Raw genomic sequence first — 20,079 nt, 5'->3', positions numbered from 1 at the left:
ACCCTTTACTTCTCTACATCTTCACATTGAAATGAATCATAATTTGGTGGTATGTTAAAGTTTAAAATGGTGGATCGTGGGCCTTCAAGATACTAAGGTATAATTATGAGATGCTAATTCGTAATTATAAGACCCTCTCCCATTGCTTGTCTTCATCTTTCACTTGTATCCCAGAGCATCCCATTATAATGCCACAGTTCCACGACCCACTCACCCTGACAGTGGTGCGGCTGTCGAAGGTAAAGGACTTGATCTGCCCGTTCTCCAGGAACACCTTCAATACGTTTGGTATTAGGAGCAAGGAGTCGTCTTTCAGCATGGTCTGACGGAGAGCAAGAAAGAGAGAGAGAGTAAAGACATTCCCATGGTCAGCAATTCCTGGAGCCCAAGGGTTATCAAGAAAGTGTGAAATATCACAGAAACACATTAAAGATGTGGTATGGAAATTATATAAGTGAAGTGGGGAAGGGGGCAGAAGATGAGAACTGTAACTTGATGGGGAACTTAGGAATGAGGTGGGTATGGAAGCACTTTTCTGTACATATTTACTCGCTATCCCGTACTAATGAGTTCAAGTGACGCAGTGGAACAGTTATTGTCACTGTCACACCACTCCAGGGCCCTCTTGATTGTGCGATTAAAACCTGCCTTCAGGTGACTGACTGTGAGAATTTCTCTGTCTGTGTGGGTTTCCTCCAGATGCTCAGGTTTCCTGCCACAGTCCAAAAAAGCACATTGGTAAGGTGGATTGGCTGTGTAACGGTTTCCATATATGTGAGTGTGTGATGTCCAGCCGAGGTGTTTTCCTGCTTTGTGCCCATAATCAATGACACATTGAAATATATCTGGTGTAGATGAATCACTAAACTAAGCTGAGTCTAAACACACTTTGAGACATAAGCTGGTGTTGAAGTGCAGCCAATGACATGGACTCATTCAAAGGGGCTTACACCATCATACAGAAGCAAATAGAAAGTGAGAGAGAAAAAGAAAATAATGTTTGGACAAGGGAGAGCTTGAAAAAGGATGTACATTTTATGTTTTTCCACACCTTATATGCCCTTATTTTCTGTATTTGTGTATTTCATTTTTACACATTTGGGACTAAAGGCCATGGTTTTTGGATTTTTTTTTTGTTGATTACTGATTGAAAGGTTCTGACCCTACACACTCAGAAAAACTGTCACTGTGGTGGTACCTTTTGATCTCTCTGTGGTGGTACCCTCAATGGTACATACCCCATATGTTTAGTTAGGGAATATAATAATTATAGATTTTAAAGTTTTGTTGATTTCATACTCCCCATTTCATCTCCAGGACTCTTAATTTATTTTACACAGTTCTATAATGAAATTTTACAAATATTTACCTCTACTTCTAGAGAAGAGTATGTAATGTACCAACTGAATTCTGTTGTATCTTTAAAGGTACATTTGCACCGTTTGTAATGATGTACCTGTACAGTACATATTTTCTGAGATTGTACAGTTATAAACACTTTTACTGCGCCAAGTCTGTCATGAACTTTTTGTTTTCGTCTGCCATACAGTAAATATTACAGTTTTTCTCTATTACATACACAAAAAATGGATCTATGCACACAATTCTGAAAACCCGAAGGTTATGTATAAACAACAGGACTCTAAACTGCTAAGCTCCAAGCACAATTCCATTTGTTTTCACTGAAATATCACACTAAATCGCAGTTTTAAAAATCTCTAAACACACACTGCAACTTCCTGATTCCCAATCCTGTTTTGGGACAAAGAACGCTACACTTCACCAAAATGAGAAAAATATGGATTTTCCACACATATTCATATGAATTTGAATATGGCCTCATTAAGCAAAAGCATCCATCCATACATTTGATGGTAGTGTTATGAGTTTGTCATATCGTATGTTTGATGCTCTGCAGGACATAAGCATATAATAGTTATGTCTAGTGTTTTAGTGAAAAGGGTCAGTTTTGAGGAGATAGAACATGGTTTTGAGTGCTGTGTTTTAATTTGCCAGAGATTTGTGGCTTTGTGACAAAGTGTGAAACTCTATTGAGCCTAATTTCTGGAAATGTGTTTAAATGTTTGGGGAAAAACTGTAATCATTCACCTGTAGATAGTATGTTACCAAAAATGCACACATTTGACACTACTGTCTGTTTTTTTGCTTTAGTTCCTCTTGGATAGAAAACATGTGCCGGTGTTTTGAAAGAATGACTCAATATTGAGGCAAATTTGTCGTGTTTCAAGAGGGTTAGGGTATTTAGAGAAAGTTTTGTTTGAATATTGAAATACTTGTGTGATGTAGTTGTGTTGCTGTGTTAAGAGTTTAGAAAAAGTATCTTAGATACTGGTAAATGCTTGTTAGCAATTGTAAAAAAACAGAAATATCTTACAGTAATGCCTCAACATTGCCTAATAATGCAATAACTGTCTATGATGACTTGCTGTCTCATAACTTAGATTGTATATAATAATAATGACTTAGTATTTTATAAATATTTCTCATAAATAAGATTGTCTCATATAACTTAACAGTATCTCCTAGTCATTTGCTTATTATTTATATTGTTATTTACTTATTATAATTTGTTATCTCCTAGTAATTTGTTTATTATCTTTTAAAATTAGGTCATTAATTTTCTTATTTTTACATAACCTATAGAGTAAGTCATTGTTAATAGATAGTAAACCATAATAATGAGGCAACTCTCACTATTGTGAGGATAATAAATCATGATTATGAGAAACTTTCTCATTATTATCACATACTAAGCTGCTGTTGTTTTAAGTGTTGAAAACGAGTCTCTGTAGGTGTGAGAAGCGTAGACCTGCTAACAATCAAAAGGGCGAGGTCTGTTGCATCTAGCAGGCAAGTGCCTTAATTGAAGGCGAGAGCAAAGAACAGGGACAAAACTGTGCTCCAGGAGTCTGCGGGACTACATTGTGGAGCGATCAAAGAGCAGCTTATTCAATTTCTCTAGTGCATCCTTTTAATATGTATGTGCTGCCAGCACAATTGGACACTGGGGCTGGAATTCATTCACATTGCAGAACACGAGCTCAGCTCAAGGTTACCTCTATTTTCCTCTATATCATTTTTTTTACAGTAAAAAAAAAGAAAAATTCAGTATTCTGTATCAATGGGAGACTTGTGTCTCACCACTCATGCTGTTAGAAACTGTTGTATGTTGCGGGGAAATATTGACCCTCAATGAGACGAGCATCTGAAATATTTGGATAAAAGACATTGATGTGTAGTGTTTTTGGCAAATTGTTTTAGTTATTTATTTATTTATTTATTTATTTATTCATTTACATTTACATCTATGCATTTTTGCAGAATGATCTTGAGCACAAGAAATATTCTTATCCACAAAGACTTAATATTAATCATGTTACAGATGCAGGTGAATGTAGCGTTAGGAGTCTTGCTCAAGGACACCAAGTGGTATTGTGCTTGCCTGAGTGGAATATCAAACTCATGTCTCCCACAAGGAAGGCTACTGTATTACCCACTATGATATCCTAACTGTCAACATGTGAAAGATTCTCTTATCTAAGCTCATGTGACATGTAGGGCCTTTATTTGTATTTTGCACCAAATGCCAGATTACAATATTATGAGCCAATCCATCCTGGAACTCAAACTTTATACACATTCCACATACACATTACCCACACATATGCAGTAAATAGACCCCACATTAACGATTAGGCCTCTTTTTAATGTATAATTCTAATCTATATTCTATAATTCTAAATCTGTTGACATAAGTCTGCATTATCTTGTTCAGGGTCATGGTTGATCCAGAGCCTACCTGGAATCATTAGGGGTCAATGAAGGAACCAGATGTGCTGCCAGTCCATCACAGGGCATCACACACTCACACCTTCACTGTCACACCTGCAGACAATTTTTTGAGCAGCCAATCCACCTACCAGCATGTGTTTTTGGACTGAGAGAGGATCACCCAGAGTAAACCCATGCAGGTACTGGAGAACATAGAACTCCTCCCATACACTGACAAGGGTTTGGGTATGAACCCACAGCCGCAAAACCCTGGAGCTGTGCAAGAGTGACACTACATGCTGCACAATATGAATTTGTAGCCCCTATATTTGAATAAAAAACCATACCCAGGATTAGTAATATGTGCATGAAATATATATAAATTCTGATGCATACCTACACATAAACATAAAGCCTAAACTTAAACATTTGGTTAATAACAGTAATTTATTATTATTATTATTATTATTATTATAGTTTAAATTTTATTTTATTTATTTATTTGTTGCTATCATCCAGTGTAATGTTCTCCTACAACAGATTACAATAGTAATCCTTCAGGCACATAACAGCTTATTTGTGTGTATTTATTTAATCAGTGACCCCCAGTGGACAGGAGCTCGCTTGATGATTATAAAATAGCTGAACTATTGCATAAAAATGTTAAAAATATCTGGGGTGCTTCTCCAAACAGACTGGTCCATATGTAATTCGATCTTATTAAATTGATAGCTTACTGTTTCTTCATTTGGCTTGGGCTCTTGAACAGGAGCTCTAGAAAATGTGTGCTGAAGAATGTGTGTCTGACAAAACATACCTTGCAACCAATTCAATTTGTTTTAAAGTGGTAAACTGTCTTTTTTAGCCTATGTTTATGAGAAAACCCAGAAATGACAAGCTGGGTCTGTGTTCCTCAAAATTTTTTTCTGATTTTCTGACTAGTCAGGGCTTGATATTTTTATAGTATATTAAATGGACTTTATCACTGTACACCACAGCTGTATCTTTTTAAATATTAGGGCCCCCAAGCCCTTCCTATGTATGCTACTATCTTGCTTGATGTTTAAACTCTGGTGCAACTTCACTGTCTAAAACGGTGTTGGTAAAATGCACCCGATAAAATGATTTTTGACTCGTCTCAGCTCTGTTTGGCTTTTTTTCTTTTACATTAGTCAAATTTGGTACCTGGTTCCTGGAAACGGGTACATTTTTAGTACCTGCTCACTTGTGGTTCCAAGCAAGTAGAGACTTAATCATGAAGTGTAAACTAGGCGTTTTATAAAATCTCTAAACAACAGAGGAGATCACTTTTTTTTATCCTACTCACAACAGCATCTTGTAAAATTACACCTTGGTCTATTGAAGATGTACAAACCCTCCTTGGACTGGTGGCAGAGAAGAGCTGAATGTTGCAACAAGGGTCAAAAAATCTCTACTGATTATTCTCCGTACTGATGCATGTTTCCAAGGCCTGTGGTTCTCATTAAGGGACAGTGTTGTGTGATGCCAGTGGATACGTTTTGGGTGGGGGGGCATGTATTGGAAAACGTACCAGGTTCCGAAAAGTGAGTAGAACCTAGTACAGTAGGTACCATGCTGTGGAAAAGCACCAATAGTTTGCCTAGGTGCTTTTTACAGGATATTAGGGGATGCTAAAAACTGTGTTTTTATAAAGTTGAAACCAAAGATATACTAAAGTTAGCCACAAATTGTAGAGAACACATATAGTGCTAGTCTCAAAAATCAAATGCATTTTCTCATATCTCTCAATGACCTATTGACTTTTCATGATTATTGATTGCCGTGTGATGGGGTCACTGGTGACCTTATAGGGTCCAGCTGATTGCTGATTACAGTGATGTGATCCTTGTGAATTTGAGAACGTCTGAAAATTAACTGATGGAAGATGACGTGACATGGATATGAAGCCTGACCCCACTCCCTTCTCCTCCTCCACCTCCACCTCCTCCTCCTCCTCATGGTCTAAGAAAGCTACAGCTGGCGAGTCGGATGAAGCAGCCCCCCGTCAGCCCACTGCTGACCGCACGAGATGGATTGACATGATTAGGGGAGGCTCAGGTGAAGTGGTTTGATCTTTACCGATTTGGGCCCTCTAGGCCTGATCAGCGAGCTTCTTCTTCCAGGAGAGCTGCACGCCCCTCCCATCCTTCCTCTTTTTAAAATTGGTGTGGGCAGCACCCGAGGGTGTTGTGTTCACTCTTCCTTGCTCGCAAGGCAGATATGAGACTGTATAGGACATAATCCATGGAAGGAGACGTTAACATGGGTGCCGGTCGACCCATGCCCAGCTAGAGGGGATGGCAGCTTTAGTGCTAATGAAAAGCTACAAATGAATGGACCTCTACAAAATAACATTAACGCTTATTGGAAAGCTACAGCTTGTGGTGGGGTGGATTACTTTTCTCATCTACATTTAATTACACTTGAATAAGCTCAGGATGTGAAATCGTACATGGACTGGCTTATTCCTTTTTTTGGTCATTTTCTTTTTGTATCTATGACTAGTCGTTTGCCTACATAATTTCATTATTCAGTCAATAGTCATTACCTGCTTGGTATTGAGCACATTAAAGCTGTCCCTCTCCCTAGATAATAGAACAAATGGATTTCTGTCTGGTATGTTATTCTTGAAGTTTGCATCTAACCATAGCCTCCAGTCTGGCTTCTGTGCTAATCTCCTCTATGGCATTTTGGTCGAGCGACTCTGGAACCCTCTTAAGTCACAGAGCCTTTTCCAAAGCCTATGTTTTAACTTCGAGAGCTCACAGTCGAAAGAATATTTTGGTGAGTATGAAGCTCAGAAAGTTTTGAGTTATTCCTCTTAGCTCCTATGATGAAATGGGTCTACACTGAGAGAGGCTAACTATCTGGGAGGGAATTCAGGCTTGGCCCCTCTGGGTAATGGACCTGCATTCTGATGCAATGGGATGAAGAGGGAAGGAAGAGTGAAGTTTCACTTTAGACTTAGGATCTGAAATGACAACTACACAGCGTTGTCAAAGTTGACAGAGGCCACTGACTTGAATAAAACATTAGCATTCAAATTCAGAGACACGAATCATAATGCAGTGGACCACATGACCTTGTAATAACAAGACTTCCATAATTTATGACTTCTTGCATGGTGTTTGGCATACTTCAATAACAGCCCTGTACTCTCTTCCTTGATGTTCTCATTTCAGACCCTGGCACAAGCACGTTAAGATAGAGATGAGTCAGGGAATAGATGAGCGTGAGAGGCAGCGGGACATACTGAGTCTGGGTCGCTGATGGACACTTGCTCAGAAAAGCGCACTTTTGGGGGATTGGTTCGCAGGCGAGCTTTCTTGGCTGCACTTATGAAGGCAGACTTAGGTGACTGGGGGAACAAAAAGAGAGAGAAGTAGGGAAGAAGAGTCAAAAACTGCTGTATCACTGTGGTCATTTAAAATTTCAGTAAGGGCCTATGAGGACAGGTCATGCAAACAGTCATGGGAAACAAATGCAATAAAAGTTTTCATACTTGATTAGTAATTCTGTTAGACTTCTAAATGAATGGGACATTTCGCATTAAAGTTTCATTACATGCACGAATGCCCACGACTCAGTAATTAGGCAAAGTTGGCAGAAAAAAGGAGCTCAACATGCTAGTGTACACAACGCAATTCTTGCTCAAATTAGGGGGTGAGGGTGGGGGGGCGATAAAAGCCCATTCCACACAAACTGACTGTACAGATGGCATTTTTAGAGTAAGTGCTGAAAACGCCTGTTCAGTGTAAAATCATATTGCAGTGGGAAGTCAGTGATGAAAAGGGATAGTTTCACCTGTTGGGGCTGCAGCACAGAGAGAACAATAGAATCCTTGCAATGTCTGTGGATTATAAAAAAGAAAGAAAAGCCATGTAGTGAGATTCATCAAATTGAGATGGATGCATCTTATCAGGAATAAAGTTCTTATCTGAGGGAGACATGAAGTACACCAAATACATAAAGCAAAGTCAGTCATGCATTCTGACAAGGCTTTCTACCATTGGCGACAGTAAAGGATGTTACCTTACAAGGTCTATGACTCTCTCCCTGGGCACGTCGCTGACGGGCTCCTCATTGATTGCAAGGATCTGATCTCCAGCAAAAAGCTTGCCGTCAGATGGTCCGTCTGAAATATGGGAACATATCAAAGGCATAGGCTTTTTGATTTTTACTTTATTTACTTGATCGCAAAGGCACTTCACATTTGAGTCAAATGTTTGTTCATTAGGACTGGCCCAAATAGGATTGTACATTAGCGGTAATTATACACTTAAAAACAGTATTACATATTACATCATGATATCAACTAGATGACACACTGCCACACACTAATATACTACACTCATTGTCATAGCCATTGGATAATATTATTATATTAAACCTAAAATTTGACCTAAAATATATAAAACCTAAAATGATATAAAAGATGAATAATACAAATAAATATAAATAAAAGATTCAGCATCAGCTCTATGTACTGTATTTATACACCGGTTTATTAAAAGCTTGACCACTATTTGAATGAGGAAAAATATAAAGAAGAAAATATAAACAAATATAAAAACCCAACAGTGGTCAGCTTTTTAAGTAGGTGAGACTGGGTGGCCTGGTGGACCAGATGTCTGCTTTGTCCTAGTGGGCAGCAGAGGTCTGGCCCCCAGGTCCTGCTAAAGACACGCGTCCTACCCGCAGAGACAGAGCGTACAATGACAGGCCGTTCACTGCCGGCGATGAAGCCGAAGCCGTGGGTGGGATGGCGCTGGATGCAGACCTGTCGAGCTGTGCCAGGGGTCAGACTACCACTGTCCATACCATCCTGACCCTCCTCCAACATCACAAGACTGGAGCAAAACAGCAAAGATATAATGTATAAGGGTCACTATCAGGGGAGTGTCATAGGTGCAGAATATCCCCATACTATACTGTATACTGGCAGTGTTGGGACAAAATGGAAGTGTTGTATCTCTAAAATGAATCAATTAGAATTAAAATTGCAGAGTGGTCTTTTATAAATATAAAAATAGCTGTATAAAATTACATGGGAAATACTTTTGGAAAGGTTTCTCCTGTTAAAATGTGGAGTTACAAGGATTTATTTTCTGAGTTTCTATTTTTCATAGGAACACATTCATTACAAAAAGAAATTGCTTGAAAATTATTGAATGTGAATGGCACGTAAAATACATAATTTTGGAAGTGTTTGCTCAAACATTGGGCTAATGTGAGTTCATTCATTCATTCATTATCTGTAACCGCTTATCCAGTTCAGGGTCGTGGTGGGTCCAGAGCCTACCCGGAAACACTGGGCGCAAGGTGGGAATACACCCTGGAGGGAGCGCCAGTCCTTTGTCGGGTGACTGTGGGAGGAAACAGGAGCCCGCACACGGACACGGGGGGAACACTAATGTGAGTTCAATAGTCTTGTATCTAACATAACTACTGGTTAAAACCCTTCTCCAAGCATGCTGACCTGTCCAGTGGCATTTTCTTATCCTCGTGGTTTTATTACGATTCTTTTTGAAAGCGGTATTAACTTTTGTTCTTGCAATCGTCACAATTTAATGGCCAAGGTGGTGAAGAGAAATGATTACTATGAGTAGTTGCATAAGCTCATGCTTACTTGTACTAATAAGATGTAAGCATTGCAGTGAAACTGCCTCTGGGTAATGGACAGTGAAAAAGTAGAGAAGAATGTAAACAGGAACTCCCATTTTTGGTCTAAAATAAGATTACCTCTACATAGTATCAATCCATTTGACTCTATCTCATGTCACAGCCTGCTTTGTTTGGGATTTGCGAGAGCTTTGCTATTTTGCCGTTGCATGCTTTATTAGTTGTGCGGATGAGCTTGTTTACCATGCATATTTCACGAATGCTCTTCACCATTGTAAACTGGGACGTGAGAGGATGGGGGTGACGCTTCCTTGCATAATCTACTGCACTCTCCTCACCCACTTTACATTCAGTGCATGTTGATTGGGCAGCGCACCTGTCGCATTCTTTTGGGTGTCCATCCTGGACCTGGGCCATGCCCTGAGAGGAGAGGACGGGAGGAGGGGGCGTCTCTCAGCGTCAGGGTCTCTCTGTTTCCAACTCATTCACCTACAGGAGTGGAGAGAAACACTGTCAGAAAATAAGGTACTTTACAAATATATTGTTACTCTCTAAAAGTGCAAAGGGTGTAGGCTAAGAGACATTAAATTCCAATAAATTACCCCAAAGGTACACTACATTCTTACTACACCTTACTAAAATGGAAAAGCAGATTAAAAACCTTGGTTGAAGCACTATATGAAATCAATGCAAAGTAATCTATTACTAAAATACAGTACAGTGCTGGTCAATAAAGTAAGGTACTGAAGAAGGTACCACCCTAGTGATGTGAAAGGCACCATCCTTGTGACACTTTGTCTAAAAGTCTGAAGATAAAAGATGAACACTCTTATCTCTGACATAGGCAGTTTACACAGATTACTGAGCAACCTTTGTCATAATTGTGAGTGGACTTGGACAATGCTCCATAACACAGCAGCTCATCTGCCAATATTTGCTTTTCCCTGTTAGCCCATGCATGCTCATGTATTTTGATGCCTGTCCCATTTGGAAGCTCATATGTGGTTAAGCGATGCAGTACAGTGACATTTAGCTTTCACATCTCTTGCCATGCCATCGTTCAGTGCCAGACAAATGCAGTGAGAGATGAGCAACTTGGAAGACAGAGGATGGCAATTTTTTCAGTACTTATGGGATATGCTATCTAGCCTTTTATGCATCAATCCATGAAAAGAATGGCATTTGAATCCGCATACACTGCCAATATTTATTTTTTTTGCTGAAGATATAAACAGTGCATGTTCCAAGGTTTCTTAAAAAAAATGAAAGAAAAAATAAAAGTCAAGACAGGTTTATGGAGACAATGCAATTCATATGGAATACATACTGCTACAAGCATACTGTTTCAAATGTAAATAAAAAACATACAGTGTAACTAACAGTCGCATTGGAATATGGTAAAGTTCTGTGCCCCTTTAGGAGACCACCCTAGTGAGCGTTTATTATTTTTTGCAAAATATGACTGTGCATAGTTCAACATTCACAAAGTATGATAACATTTTACTGCAAGTGAACAGGGTGTATATACAGTAGAGATCATAATTAGAGAACTTACATTTCCTTCATTCCAAACTCATTGCTCACTCTGTTCTGGTTTAATTTTTGACATTTTTCTTTGTGTCTTTTCCATGGCTGGGTAACTTAAATGGGTTTCTTAGCCATAAATTTGACACCAGTGATGTTCCAGAGATTCTCAGTCAGGTTCATATCAGACACTGAACTGTCAAAATGTATAAATAGAATGAGCATTGACCTTGACATTTTATAAATATGTAAAAATGTTAAAATATTAACTGCTTTTATCTCTGATATATATAGATTTCTCTGAGACATCATCTTTCCTCTTTGCATCCTTATATTACAGCCACACCAGAGTGTTGTTTTAATATCACTGGTAGAGGTACATTTGATTTATTTGATTCTACATTACTGATCACTGTTATAATCAAAAAATCAATTAATACACAATTTGCTGTTGTTGACCAACTTAATGCAGTTTAGAGGTTGTTAGAGGTGAATGAAGGTTTTGGGCACTTAAACCTACAACCTCAAATAATCAGTTAACAGAGTGAGCAATGTTAACTGATTATTTGAGGTTGTAGGTTTAAGTGCCCAAAACCTTCATTCACCTCTAACAACCTCTAAACTGCATTAAGTTGGTCAACACTTTGCAGCTATAACAACTTCTGCTTTTCTGGGAAGGATTTCTACAATATTTTTGAATGTGTCTGAGGGAAGAGCATTTGTCAGTTTCTTGCAATCTCTATTCTAGTTCATGCTAACGGTTTTGGAAGGGATTACCTAACCAAGACTTATCCATCAGACTGCCAATTAGAGAGGCAGCGTGTTTTACACCACTCCATCTGATGCTTGGCATTGTGCTTGCATACAGTTGTTTGGCCATGAAAACTCATACCATGAAGCTACCAGTGCACAATTTTTTTTTACAAATGTTTTTGCCAGAGGTGTTAACACACTGTGCCCCAGCACTAGGCAAACCCACCTTGTAACTTTATGTGGTCTGCTACTTTGTGCCTGAATTGCTGTGGTTCCTAAATGTTTCCACTTTTTGTAATACCACTCAGAGCTTATTGTGTAATATCTAGGAGAAAGAAATTTCATGAACTGATTTGTTGCAAAAGTGGCATCTTATTACATCACCAAGCTTGAATTCAGTGAGCACATTAGAAAGACCCATTTTTTTAAAAAGTTTATAAAACAAACTGCATGGCTAGATGCTTGATGTTATGTTACCACATCAAAATAAGACTACACTTAAAAATGTTTATAAATCATACATGGTTATATCAAGGTAAAAAATAAGCTGAGACTTTAGAATATGAAATTATTCATTTCGTATGTTAAGGTGCACCACATTATGATCAGTGTCTAAAAAGAGGTTCTCTCTGAAGTTAATTCATTAAACATGTTAGCTAAATAGTTACACTTATTAACAAATGTGTGCTGAAGCTGAAGGTTAATGTTGAGTGATGAAGAATACCAAGTAAGGTAAGTATCCAGAGATCTGAGGTTTAACGGTGGGTTCACTATTTGGCAAACAGCAGGTCATTTGCACTTCCTATTTACGATATATCGTTATAAATGATTATTAATTACTTTTAATGCATTTACAGTCTAATAAATAACCATTAACAAACAGGTGTTAAACCATTTATAAACCTTTATAAGTGTATTCTTATTCTAATGTGGTATACACTTGTGGCAATGGGACTGAATGCAACACATGAATTCAGTAATTAGGCGGTTTTAACCAATACTTTTATTCATAAAATGTATATATCCATGCAGGAAACTGGCCAAAACTACTGCCCAATATTTGCATTCCAAGCTTCCTTAAGTATGTTTTAAAAACAGCCTCTTGGTCCACAGTTTTTCCTGTGTGAAATTTCCCTGAAAATCAATCCAGAATTTCTAGAAAATTTGAAATCCTGGCAGATTTATGCTTCACTTCTCTGCTGCTGGCTCCTGCTTGGCCTGTGAAGTGGAGGGCAAACCCAAAGCCATTTGTCAAGTGGCTGAGATGTCTGTGTGTTATTATGCATGTCAGTGCTCCTTAAAGCCTCAGGTGGGGTGTGAAGAGCAGGCAGGATTTGTGTCCCCAACGACGAAACTCCATAAATATCTTGGAGAAGGAGTGTGGCCTCCAGTTATCTCTCTAGCCACAGCAATGATTCACCAAAACTGGGGGTCGGATGGGTTAGGGCAGGTATTCAAGTGTATAGAGACTGAGTGAGGAGGCTTTAGTGGTGCTGAGGGTTGAATGGATGTCTACACACTGTCTTTTTGATGTGCTCTGAATTTTGAATCTTTGCTGAATGGTGTAAAAGCCCACTGTTCACTGGGTGTGTCTATATATTTGTAAGATCAGATACTTTCATTGCAAAGGAAGGTTTTGTGTCCAAGATGTCTAAAGCAAATAAATATATCTTCACCTTCATTCAGTACATGGAGATCTGAGAACACACAATTGGTCCCCACCTCTAACTCCGCATACCACACTGCCGCTCACCTGCACTTCGGAAGCCCTGGACTGCAAGATGTTCTTAAATCCTAGCTGTCTAAAACATTCAAAGTGGAAATGCTCAGTAATGGCACTGACTACTAAGTTCATTCATGATACTTCTCCAATTGCATAAACACCATACGGACATGAACCTAAAGGCTAAAGGCTTGATTTTCACTGAGAAGTCCTTGCTGCCAAACTGGATATAAATTAGGCACATTTCTCAGTATATTTCACTCTGTAAGGGTTTACCCTGGCTTAGCTTCCAGCTGCAACATAATGAGAGAAATATGATAGAAAATGGCTTACAATAATGTTTTCCAAAATATAGGCCTTTGTACTTTTTTTGACAGCCCTATTCTGTGCTGTTTTTATCTCTTACCTGTGCTGTTTCCACTTATGGCACTATATTCACTGGCTTAATATTACTTATGATAATTCTGCTTTAGACACAGAAACCAAACGCTTGTGAGAAAAGTAACACACTTGCTTATATACATTTTGGGGTTGGTTACTCAGATATGGATTAAGCCTAGTCTTGGCCTGAATCGCAGTACCAATAGTAAAGGCCTTTACTCCTTCAGGGTATTAACTCTCACTTGTAAGTGTCTCCCAGGCACACATTTTTAATTTCTAGAGAAATAAATAACAATCAACCAATCAATCAATCAATAAACAAACTAAGGTTGCTCATTATGCAGTGGAGAAATGAAGTGACATTAATGAATGACATTATGACGAATTATGAAGAATTTTGTTTGGCCTTTTCCACTTTTTGATTACTGCCTGTGTTGCTTTGCCATTTCTAAAGTTTCTGATGCCAGTCAATGTTGCTTATGGGGGCTCTGTACTTTGGGCTCCAGATGGACAACCCAGCCTCAGTTGATGGCCCTTGCATCATACTCTCAAAAGATGGCATCATTACTTTTACTTCTGATTATTTCTGTTTATGTTTGAGATTTCTCTTGTCAAAAACAGAGTTGCTTTTAGGTGAAAATCTTTGGCTGTCAATTTCTCAAGGCAATTCCAACAGCAGATTGGCTTAAGAAACAAAAATCAGTTATATAATCACAAACCCAGTTAATGCACTGAGAAGTACACACACTGAGACACTGAAAGAAATTGAAAGGTGCATGTAACAAAATCCATGTTCAAGCAACCAATTCACGCACAAAGGGCAAAGTTAGAGAGAAACAGTCAGAAGATGCACAGATAAACAACAGTTCGCCGACCTTTGCAGCCAAGGAGACGGGGGAATGCTGTCAAGAAGAAACCACATCCCAAGGGCATTGGCAAGCCAGAGTGTTTCCATGGCTACCGCTGCACTCGGCTTGACAGGGAGCAAGGTATGATGAAATGACCGGTACAAACGATGGCTTCAGTCTTTTGCACAGACACTGTGTCCAGATACCAGAGCTAGCTCAACCTAATCTAACCTGAAGAGATGAATATTAACATCTCCATTTTTTTCCCTAGCCCTAGCCCTGAGGTTTGTGGCTGAGTCAAGATAGTCTTTTTTAGAAAGTATGGGCAGGAGATGATACAGGTCAAGATTTTCTCTCTAGCATCTTCTATTCTGTGGTTTAAAAAAAAACAGCTTTTTCCCTGAGACTTTAAAATGCAAACATACTTGTGGGAATAGATTTTTCGTAGGGAGATGTTCAGGTTTCTGTAGCTTAATTTTGCAAGGCCAGATGCTGTACAAGTTGTTCTGTAACTGTTTGCATAAGTAATACACCTCAATCCCATAGCTTTCTGTAAAATATTAGTCCCTCTTAACAAGATCCCACTATCTTTCAACCACAAAGGTTCACGAAAAGCCTTATCCCCAATAGATGCCTGCTTGAAAATAGGCAATGCATTTTCTTTAATATAATCTAGAAAATAAAACATTACCTTCATATATAAAAACAAAAAAGGCTCTTTAATATGGCAAGTATTACCCTCCCTCTTGTGATGAAAACCAGGCAGTTTTCTCCAAAAATGCTGACCAGAGTTTCATAGGATCGCATTATAAGAGACTTCTAGCAGGTGTGATTGGCAGAATGTTGGTAATAAGATTGGCTGTGTGGGCTCAACTCTACTCAGCTCGGCTCCACTTGCTTTTAGCCGGTCGCGTTTCCACTAGCATAGCTCCCCTATGAAATGGAGCCGGTGATGTCGGGCTTTGACGGAGTTTTGCTGGCTTTGAAAACCACAGCAATGCCAGTGGTAAAGTTAGGCACTGTTTACTCATTGTGTATTCATGTGCTGTTTTTGTGTTTTGGACTGAACCAGGCTCAGCGTCCAAGTTCTCAGAGTTTTCCTTGTTGTGCTTTCGGATTTCACTAGAGATTCACAGAGTTGGTCACTGACCCAAAGGGGCATTTGAAGTTCTTCAAAACTCCTTGGGGTAATGTTATGAGGTAAATGTGACCGTTGCTGTAACTTTAGATTTTAGAAGTAGGTAGTTTGTGCTGCTATGGTTTCAAAGTATGGCCAAACATTTTGGGAACCATTGGTAAGAAAATAAATTTTGAATATGAGAGGACTGTTATTAATATTGAGAGTTTAAAAAAAGCTTCTCGCTTCTGCTCTGGCCATTTCTGGCCCCTACCACTGAGTACATTCTACATACCCTGCTATGGCAAATTTTACCAGTTATGGATTCAGCTTATTGGTTCTCAAAACTTTTGGCCCTACTTTGATGCCATATTCTGCATCTCAGGCCAGTCAGTGCCACATCAGATGTAACGTACCAGGCGTGAACAGTGATTAAAAAATTACCTGGTTTCAGGGACCGGGTACCAGATTTGCCTAGTGGAAAAGCAAAAGAGTCGAGCCAAGTTGAGTAGGTGCCCTGCAGTTTAAAAGCACCATAATAAGTGACTGAGCTGTGTAAAGGCAGTTTATTATGCCCAAATTTTGCTTTGTACAGGATGTACTACACATACGGTTAGAAACTATAGCTTATCATTTCTTTGCAGCATTTGTGTTAGTCATCTCCTAGCCCTTCATCAGTGTTCACTTTCTACCTACAAGACCTCTGCTGGCAATATATTTCTGGACGGCAGTCTACTCTCAACCTGGCAATGATGTTGAGATGTTTAAAAACTCCAGCAATGGACTAAAATGCCACTGGCAAACTGGCGTCACTGCTGTGCTGAGAATTGTCCACCTCTCAACTAATATCCCGTCAGCAGGTGTCCTGTGGTTGCCCCTTTCTACTAATGGAGAGTGAAAAGCATGGATGATAAGTTGTGTAACTGCTGAAATATAGTCAGTAACTGTATTCGTTCAAAGTACACCTATATGGTAGATATACTCTACCTCAAATTCAAGGTATTGAGTAGCACTGGTCAGTTTTTCTCATTTTTTATTTCCATGTAGTTTGAGGAACTGCACCCTGTTCAAATGTACATACATTATTCAGTCCTAAGTTGATTCATGAGTTCAGTTTGTTTCTCTGAGGTATGAGTTCACGTTGAGTCTAGGGGCTTTAGTAGAGAATAATAAGCTGCAGGCATTGCATTGTACAAAAATAAGTAATGTATTTTGTCCAGCATATTGTAGTATTTCCAGCGTTTAAGGTTGTTAATGAGCTTAACCATTTTAAAAGCCATACTGGATACAGGAGTATATCTTCCTCCAGGGACGACCAGAGAAATCAATACAGGAACATTCATTCGTATATGGTGAATTCAATGGACAGCACTATCAAACCTAGATAGAAATCCTTTTCTGAAACATAACTAAACTACAACTCTCTTGCTTTTTACAATATTTTCCTAAAAGCCTTTGTTTACAGACATATTAATTTGGTCTAGAGCCAGTCTATAGCCTCAACATGAATTCATAAATATTTGACCAAAAGACCATTTGTGAGGTTCAATGGGCCTTGTTAATGGAATCTTGTTAAAAACTTGAGCAAACTGTGAGAAATTTACTAGTAAATTGGGCTTTTCCCAAAACTTTTGACAGTTCAAACCGGCAGACCAAAGCAGTACATTTTCATTAAAGTGCAGTCATGTCAAACGCTACTCTGCATCTTTTGGAAATTATGCACAGTTTTTGTGCACTTTTTTTTATGAAATTTTGTTTTATTAATTCTTTTTTACACATTTGTTGAATGATGCCCAGTGAGAACAAAATATAGTTTTGTGCTGTAAAGTCGGGACAGCTCATTTAGTGATCTTAAAATAATTATTAATTCATTCACAAAATACAGACACTTTTGAATCGCCAATCCACCTACCAACATGTGTTTTTGGACTGTGGGAGGAAACCGGAGCACCCGGAGGAAACCCACGTGGACACGGGGAGAACACACCAACTCCTCACAGACAGTCATCAGGAGCGGGACTTGAACTCACAGCCTCCTGGTCCCAGGAGCTGTGTGACTGTGACACTACCTGCTGCACCACCTTGCCACCCCACAATGTTAGGACAGCTTTATAAATGTAACCTGTATCTAAATAAAAAATCTGGGAGATTAGAGCAAGGCAGGTAACTTGAGACTTAAATGTGAGTTAAGTCAGTGATTCTGACCTCCATCACAGATCTGAACAAAATATGTTAAGAGTTGGGAGAAAATCTATTTGTGAAATATATTGGTGTGTATATGAAACATATATTGGTCCCCAGATGATATTCTTCTCTTGATATTTGAATTACTCTTAATTTAATACAATGATGCCCTGATTGGCAGTGAATCACATGGATCTCAGACTATATTATGATTGAGAGATTTCCTCTTATGTCTTTGTATCACTCTCAGCAAATCCATAAATCCTGTTATTGGTGTAGAAAAGGATGTATAATGGTTAATCTCGCTGGAGGAACAGATATTCTGTTGTGCATCATTGGGCACATGGTCGCATGTATCCAGACTATATCATTATACATTAGGAAACATAAAGTAGATGCTGTTCCCTGTGTATTTTTAATGGTACACTTTTATTTTAACCCTGCAGGAGAGAGCTCTCCTGTTCAGAGTTTTGCGAGCTGCATTACAGCTGCAGCAAAACATCATTAATCGTGTCTACACCTAACAGAATTCCCTACCTCTAATGGAATTGCTCCGCTTTTTTGTGACCCACTGCAATCTTGAAAGTGGCCAAAATACTGTATTTTGCCTTCTCTGTACAAAACAGATGGAGTTTGTATTTAGCTTGGCTCCTTTTTGCCTCCAGCTTTCTGCCCAGGACAGATCCCTATCTCAAGCTGAAATTGGAATCCTATCACTGACTGGAATGTAAAGCCTCGAGAGCACTGTGCTGCTTCCTATCGAGGCTGCGAAACTCTTTCCAGTTCATTCTGCACTGCCTGCAACACAAAAGAGCTCAAAAATCCATCCTGTATAGGATCACACTCTGTGTATGTTCCCTTCCAGCAGGGTGCCTTTTGGAAAAAGCTTATGGTTAGTCTTGAAAATTTATTTCACTGACTCCAGGCTCTTAAACCATAACATGGGCCTTTTTAACGCTTAAGCTAGAATACTTCAAACATAAATGATGCTTTGAAACAAGCTGCTGTGTTTTTGGCCTCAGAAATGCACCAATTTGAATAGACCTAATCGTTGTTTCTGTGTATGTGGTTTAATGTGAGATCATTAACTATGGTTTCTACTAATCACCATTTCATTTGTTCAGGGATTGGTTTATGGAAAAGGCAGGCTTTTAGTGTCATCCAGTTCAGAAGTAATTTTTATTTTAATCAGTGCTGATCTCATTTGAATCATAGTGTTTCATTTAAAATGAGGCTGTTCTTGCATCTGTTTGTAGTATTTAAAAATAACTCTTTATTGTATGTAATTGTGTAGTTAGGTATATTTTGCCTTATTAGAATTTTTATATCATCAAATGAAAAAACAAAACTTGCTTAAGTGTAGAATACTCCATTTTGTAATACTTTCTAGTAGCTCATATTTATAAGCCTTCATAAGTGCAGTTATAACTCTTTTTTGTTATTTGTATTTTAATTTAGAACCACCTAAAATGTCTCATAAGGCTCTTATAATGAGTGATTATTTTGTAACTTTAACACATAATTATACACTTTATAAATGTTTAAAATTCCATCATTAAGTGCTTCATGTAAAGTTATTCCTCATTTTTTAATAATAAATAATATAAAGAGTCAATCACATTAAGCACTTTGATGAAATTTTAAACATATATAATGAATTCATAATTGTTAATACAAATTATAGGCATTTTACAATTCTGCACATATTATTATAGACTTTATTATAAAAAGGCTTTATAATGAATAGTGACACATGTATACATTAAAAAATAAATTAATTGTAGCTCATTATAAAAGTCATGAGGCATTTGTAGAGTTTTTAATTTTTCTTACAAAGCATTATTACCAAGCTACAAAGAGCCACACCACACTTATAAAAACTTATAAATACTAGCTTCATAGAAAGTGTGATCCAGCTTTTTCATAGTCACATTCATTCATTCATCCATCCATTCATTCATACATTCATTTTCTGTAACTGCTTCATTCAGATCCAGAGCCTACCATCATTGGGCACAAGCTGGACAGAGCACCGGTCAATCATGGGGCATCACACTCACAGTCATTTCCACACTCCCATCTTTGTTGCATGATTTTAAATGGAGATTATACGT

General features: G+C 38.4%; 1 protein-coding gene across 1 annotated transcript in view; it reads right to left on the bottom strand.

Annotated features, from left to right (window-relative positions):
• Nucleotides 1-20,079, bottom strand: part of frmpd3 (FERM and PDZ domain containing 3) — a 180,498-nt gene that overhangs the window by 17,590 nt on the left and 142,829 nt on the right. The window contains exons 3-8 of the mRNA XM_066649571.1: nt 9,812-9,924; nt 8,509-8,663; nt 7,846-7,948; nt 7,618-7,663; nt 7,067-7,171; nt 215-322 (exon numbers count right to left, since the gene is read on the bottom strand). Of these exons, the coding sequence (XP_066505668.1) occupies nt 215-322; nt 7,067-7,171; nt 7,618-7,663; nt 7,846-7,948; nt 8,509-8,663; nt 9,812-9,852 (558 nt within the window). The 5' untranslated portion in view covers nt 9,853-9,924. The remainder of the gene's footprint in view (nt 1-214; nt 323-7,066; nt 7,172-7,617; nt 7,664-7,845; nt 7,949-8,508; nt 8,664-9,811; nt 9,925-20,079) is intronic.

Source organism: Hoplias malabaricus, chromosome 17 (assembly GCF_029633855.1).
Source record: "Hoplias malabaricus isolate fHopMal1 chromosome 17, fHopMal1.hap1, whole genome shotgun sequence".
Lineage (NCBI taxonomy): Eukaryota > Metazoa > Chordata > Actinopteri > Characiformes > Erythrinidae > Hoplias > Hoplias malabaricus.
Note: the sequence above shows the minus strand (reverse complement) of the source record. Positions and strands in the feature narration are given on the sequence as shown.